The 6,058-nt window shown below is 40.7% G+C and overlaps 1 protein-coding gene across 1 annotated transcript in view; it reads right to left on the bottom strand.

Moving 5' to 3' along the window:
• Positions 1–6,058, bottom strand: part of LRRC42 (leucine rich repeat containing 42) — a 30,429-nt gene that overhangs the window by 19,016 nt on the left and 5,355 nt on the right. Inside the window, exon 2 of the mRNA XM_006839792.1 lies at positions 1,886–2,372. Within this exon, the coding sequence (XP_006839855.1) occupies positions 1,886–2,358 (473 nt within the window). The 5' untranslated portion in view covers positions 2,359–2,372. The remainder of the gene's footprint in view (positions 1–1,885; positions 2,373–6,058) is intronic.

Here is a 6,058-nt window from a genome sequence, read left to right as displayed (position 1 = left end):
TGATAGTTGATCCAAGAAGAATGAAGTCCTTGACAACTTCAATCTTTTCTCCATTAGTAATAATGTTGTTTATTGGTCCAACAATGGTAGGTGAGGGAATAAAAACAAAATGTAAAGTTATGGAGAGTATATATTCCCAAATGTGAACATATTTGGGACTACATTCTCTTGAAAACGATTTCCATAAAATAGGATTGTGAATATTTTTAGTTTTGTCTTTCCCAAATTATTATATATATTGCTTTTATAAAATAAAATCATTTAAAAACATGATGCATGTCATGATTCTATTTTTCTACAATGACTAATGAAGGCACAAAATGCATATAAAAAGAGCTACAATGAAATGCTGTTTGATGTTTTCACTTAGGCAAGGTTTATTTTCTTTTTCCTTTCCACTGGCAGCAACTCCAAGTCCAGCCATAACTGAACCACAGCACAGAGACAGAGTCTTTATATGGTGCCTGCTCCGCTCACGAGTTCACGGTTCTGCTCTTTTCTGCACATGGATGAATCCTTTCTTTTTATAGTATGTTTTGGTATGGGGTGAAACCATTAATTATATGAGCTGAAAGAAGGCTTCTTTTTAATTTTTTTAAAGTGTATGAACTAATTATCCTTAGCGCATGTTTTCTGGTATGATTTTCTCTTTTATTACATGCTTTTTATTTAGCCTGTTTTAATGGTCATATTGATTTTCCATCTTAATAACAAGTCACCTTTCTAATCACAAAACATTTCAGTCACATACCATACAGGCATTAGTACTGATGATATAGGAGTTTCAAATGATGTAAAGAAAGTTAGCTATGTACCAGTATATGAAGTGTGTTGCCATTTGTATGACAAAAGAGACAGTGATAAATGTATGTATATGTACAGAACTCTGAAATCGGTTTCTCTTTATCATTCCAGAGAAACTTGCCTCTGGGTAAAGAAAACAGGAGATGATGGAAGGGAGGCTTTTGCTTCGCCTTATATCCTTTCGTGTTTAAATTGTACGTACAGTTTAATAATTTTTTTAAGTTTCTCTTTTAAAATTAATGTTGTTGTTGTTAAGTACTGTTGAGTTGGTTCCGACTCATAGTGACTCAGTACAGGGTTTCCAAGGAGCAGTTGGTGGGCTTGAACTACCAACACTGTGGTTAGCAGTCCAGAGCAGATCCTATAGTGCCACACCAGGAATCCACTTAAAATTAATAACATACCTTAAATTCTTTTTTACATTATGGTGGAATAATATATGTATTTCTTAATATATAAAAGTGTATGAGCAAAGACAAGTCACAAGTGAAAACATCTGCTTTGTTATAAGATAGACCTTGGTGGTGGAACCTTATCTGAAATTTTCCAAACTTTAGGATACTGAATTTTTTTAAATATTCATTCTTTTAAGGTTGATTTTTATCTAATGCTCAAATCTAGTGGTTTGAAACAGGGCCAAGCTCTCTGGGTCTTGAAAAACATCACATCTCCAAGAACACACTAAAAGATATTTAGCAGGACCACATCTTGTCTTTCCTACTTTCTCTTATTAGGAAAGCTATAGAGTTTCCCACCTAATGGAGGGATCAACTTACTCTTGTAAAGTGTTTCTAAATAAAGCTAAGTGTTGTCTGAGTGTGTGTGTGTGTGTGGGGGGGGGGGGGGGGTGGGCAGGGGAGAGTAGAGGACCATGATGATTCTTCTTAAACTGGCCTTCCACTCTTTCTCATATAATACATATATGCTACATGTAATGTATAAATAGGAACCATTCTGTTTGGAAGCTCTACACTGAAATGCTGTATGATTAAAGGAGGAAACTTCTGGGCCCACTGAGTCCCAAAGCTTGACAGAATTAACATACCCAATGAAACAGTCATATCCTAATTAGTATACCTACCTGTTTCGCAAACACAGCGAGCAAAGCACCAGGCTTCCATAGGCCTCAGTGAATTTCTGTAAAGCCCTGAGCCCTACACCCGGCTCTGTGAATTTCTGCCTGGCTTCAGCAGCAGAAAACAGCTTTTCAGCAATCTGTTCAGGGAAGCCAATAAGGGAATCAATGTGATCAACATTGTCAGAGATGAAGCCCAGGACAAGGCTGAAGAGGGATTTGGCGGAGTACCGAAGATTCCCCTCCCGGGTATATGTGAAGATGAAATGATCAGTCTTCTCTTTCTGTGCAGTATCATCTTCCCTGTTCATGCAGAGCTCCACAGAAAAGCCTTTGGGAAACAGTCTGAAAGGCCTTGGCTTCTGTAGGCTACTCCTGACACCATCCAGGGCCAGATTGACCATGTGCAGCTGCCCACTTTCTCTCACGTAGATGGGCCCTGGGTCCAGGTGGTTTTCTGAGTTGAGGTAGTAAGACATTGCCTTGGTTACGACTGTAAAAGCAAGGCACAAGGGAAACAAATCCAATTAAAATGCCATTTATAACATGTAACTTCATCTTGCTATGCCCAGAGCTTTATGAGCTATCAGGCAGGCAGGCCCTGTGGCTGGCATGGCTCCGAGAGCAGAGCATACTAGTCACCCATGAACTGTGGCACTGGACAACTGTCCCCTTTACCTGGAGCCCTTTCCCGCCCTCCCCCTTTTCTCATCTATCTGGTGAACTCATATTCATTTTTCAAACCAAAATCTCTGTTGCCATTGAGTTGATTCTGACTCGCAGTGAGCCCATGTGTTACAGAACAGAACCGCTCAAGGTTTCGTTGGCTGTGATCTTCAGAGAAGCAGACTGACAGGGTCTTCTTTCCCAGCACAGCTGGGTGGGTTCCAACTGTCAATCTTTAGGTTAGTTGACAAACGCAAACCATTTGCGCCACCTAGGAACCTAGAGTCATCTTTCAAAACAAACTGCTCAAATCTCACTTCTTCAGTTCTGATGGAGGCATACATTCAAGAAAATTCATGGCTGTACATTTTACACTGCTAAAAAATTGCAAACAATCTAAATGTCCGAAAACAGGAGTGGTATTAAATAAATTGTTAATACATCCATTTGTTGTTGAAGTGCCATCGAGTCAATTCCAACTCGCTGCAAGCTTGTATAGGGTGTCCAAGGAGCAGCTGGTGGGTTTAAACCACTGACCTTGTGGTTAGCAGTCCAGTTCTGATCCTACAGTGCCACATCATGAGTCCACTGCATCTATATCATAGAATATTATGATGCCATTAAAATTGTAGAATTTTTATTTATCTATACGTTGTTGTTAAATGCCATCGAGTCAGTTCCATAGAGTCCCTGTAGAAGCTCTCCGAAGCTGTCAATCTGTGGAAGCAGAAAGCCTCATCTTTCTTCCATGGAGTGGCTGGTGGGTTCAAACTGCTGACCTTGTGGTTCACAGTGCACTGTTTACTGTATAGAGGAGTCACCATGTTCCCCATCTATACATTACATATAGCATATATAGAATTCACCACTTGTTTTTAAATATGTTTACACACATTTACTCAAAACAACACTTTGCTTTATTTAGGAATAAATCACTTGCTACCTAAACAACTTTCACATGTATCTATTGTTGCACTTGGTTCACTGTTTTGCTACTGACTTGTTTCTGTGCCAGCTTTTCCTCTGGTCTGAGCTCCTTGAAGAAAGACCATGTTTAAGTCATTCAAACTGTCTAACACAGTTCTCTGGCAGCAGTCCCTAAAGTTTACAGGAGTCCCTGAGTTACAAACGAAATCCACTCCTAACCATATCTTTTAAGGAGTTGTAGGTAACTCAGAACAGGTGAACAGAGTTCTTAATTAGCTTTACAGGAGAGCAACAAAAGGGAAAGCACTGGACTGCTAGCCACAAGGTTGGCAGTTCAAACCCACCAGCTGCTCCCCAAGCGACAGATGAGGTTTTCTGCTCCTGTAAAGATTCACAGTCTGAGAAACCCAATGGGACAGTTCTCCTCTGCCCTACAGGGTCAGTATGAGTGGGAATCAACTTGATAGGACTGAGTCCGTAGGTTTAGTTCCAGAAAAGGCTCGAAGCTTTTTCAATGATTTGAAAGTTGCACCCACAGCAAATGAAGGTGATTGTGATGAATTTGTTACAAAAGCAGGGATTGATTTGTTTCAAAGTGAGGAAAATTTTACACAAAATTAAAGGGCAAATTTGCTGTGAAGTGCTGTTGAGTCATTTTCCAACACAGAGCTACCATGTATAGGGTTTCCAAGGAGCTGCTGGTGAGCTTGAACCACAGACTTTATGGCTCAAATGATTTTGCAGTCCAGCACATTACCCACAGCACCATACCAGGACTCAGTAGGAGTGGTCATAAATCTGATGCAGTTTGTAACCTGGAGGCTGCCTGTAATGTATTTATTTGCTAAACCTTACAAACACTACAGCAATAGGGTTTTTGATGAGCAACAAACAAAGACCTCCTTCACAACATTTAAATACCACAACTGGAAATAATGTATTTACTAACCCATCTATTAAGACAAAAATAAAAAATGGATATTTCTGCAACCATGTGGGTAACCTTTTGTGCCCTAACGGGATTAAATACTTATTTTCCTGATGAATTGTGATTCCAAAATACCCAAGGAATTGCTACCCTAAAGAAAATGAAGGTATTTTGGTTATCCACAACAATGTAAAGAGGTGGTTGATGTGCCATGGAGTAGGTTCCAATTTCTAGTGATCCTGTTACCAAGGCTATAAATCTTTACAGGAGCAGAAAGCCTCATATTTCTCTCATGGAGCAACTGGTAGCTTCTAAAAGCTGTCATTTGCTATACTACCAGGGCTCCTTCATTTAAAGAGGAGAGAGATGAAATCTGAAATACAGGTAACTCTAAAAGACTCTGGTTGACTTTTGGAGTGATCAATCTTAGCTGCTTCTGCCATCAATGCTGGGCTAGGAGGTGGCTCAGATGTTATTTAAGAACAACAGCAAACAAGTCAGTGATAAAGAATGCTGAGTCTCTGAAGATCAAACAGCAATCCTTATTTGTGGGGATCAGTACTATGCATGTTTCTCCTAAGGATAATTATGTGTATAAAAGGCACATCAGAAAACAGGGCCCTGCCTAGCCCTAGAGCCTCACCCTTTCCAGCTCATCCCTTATGCCCTCCTCTCTGGTCATGCCATAATATCCAGGAAGGTTTAGCATGCACTCTTGCCCTGCTGGCCTTTGCCCATTCTGCTCCTTTTGGCTGAAACATCCTTCTCTTCCTCCCTGATTTATCTAATTCCTACTAATCCTAACTCAGCTCAATCATCAACCCTCTTCTGGGAAGCCTTCCCTGATCCCTGCCGGTCGGCTTCTCCCAGAGTTCCTAGTGTCTCCTTCCAAATGCACTTATCACTACATATTATGTGTTAATTTGTAAATGTTCCCAGAGCTGTTGAAGGTAAGGCACTTAGCTGATGCCTCTTTCTTTCCTAGTCTAGCACAGTACCTAGTACTGAGTAAGCACTCAACAGTTAGGTGCTGAACTGAATGAGAGGAAGGGGAAGACTTCAAAGGGGCAGACTCAGTGCTCAGAGCCTACTGACACTGTTGCTAGGAGCCAGCTCCTCTTCTGGGCAACAGCTGCAGGCTCCGACCCCCACTTGCCAGACTCCCCTGCAGGTGGTAGAAGCAAAGCAAATGATGGGAGTACTGGGGGGCAAGGAGAGGGGGAGATCCGAAAATGGACTCCAGGCAAGGCCCTAAAAAAGAATGACTTGATTTTAATAGTAGAAAAGTACATTCTATGGAAAATAACTTATTATAATGGATCAGCTCTCTGTAAGCTCCCTGAGCAATAGATTCTGCCCATCTGTATCCCCTCTAATCCTCACCTTACCCCCAATAATGCTTCCCACAAACTTCAGAGTAAAATGGACAAATGGGTAGATGGATGGATGAACGACAACTTTGGGTGCAAATTAAAAGTGTGACTCCATCCAGCAGAGGGCACAAGCAGTTTGGATTCAGAAAAAGGACACCAACCTAGGTTGCCCCAAATCTTGGAAGGTTTTGCTTCCAGAAAACATTTTCAAAAAAGCCACTGTTCTGGCTATATTTTATCTTTAAATTACTCATTGAATAATATTTCTCTTCCCAGATGATAAAA

The sequence above is a fragment of the Chrysochloris asiatica genome, unplaced genomic scaffold, assembly GCF_000296735.1.
Source record: "Chrysochloris asiatica unplaced genomic scaffold, ChrAsi1.0 scaffold00026, whole genome shotgun sequence".
Classification (NCBI taxonomy): domain Eukaryota; kingdom Metazoa; phylum Chordata; class Mammalia; order Afrosoricida; family Chrysochloridae; genus Chrysochloris; species Chrysochloris asiatica.
Note: the sequence above shows the minus strand (reverse complement) of the source record. Positions and strands in the feature narration are given on the sequence as shown.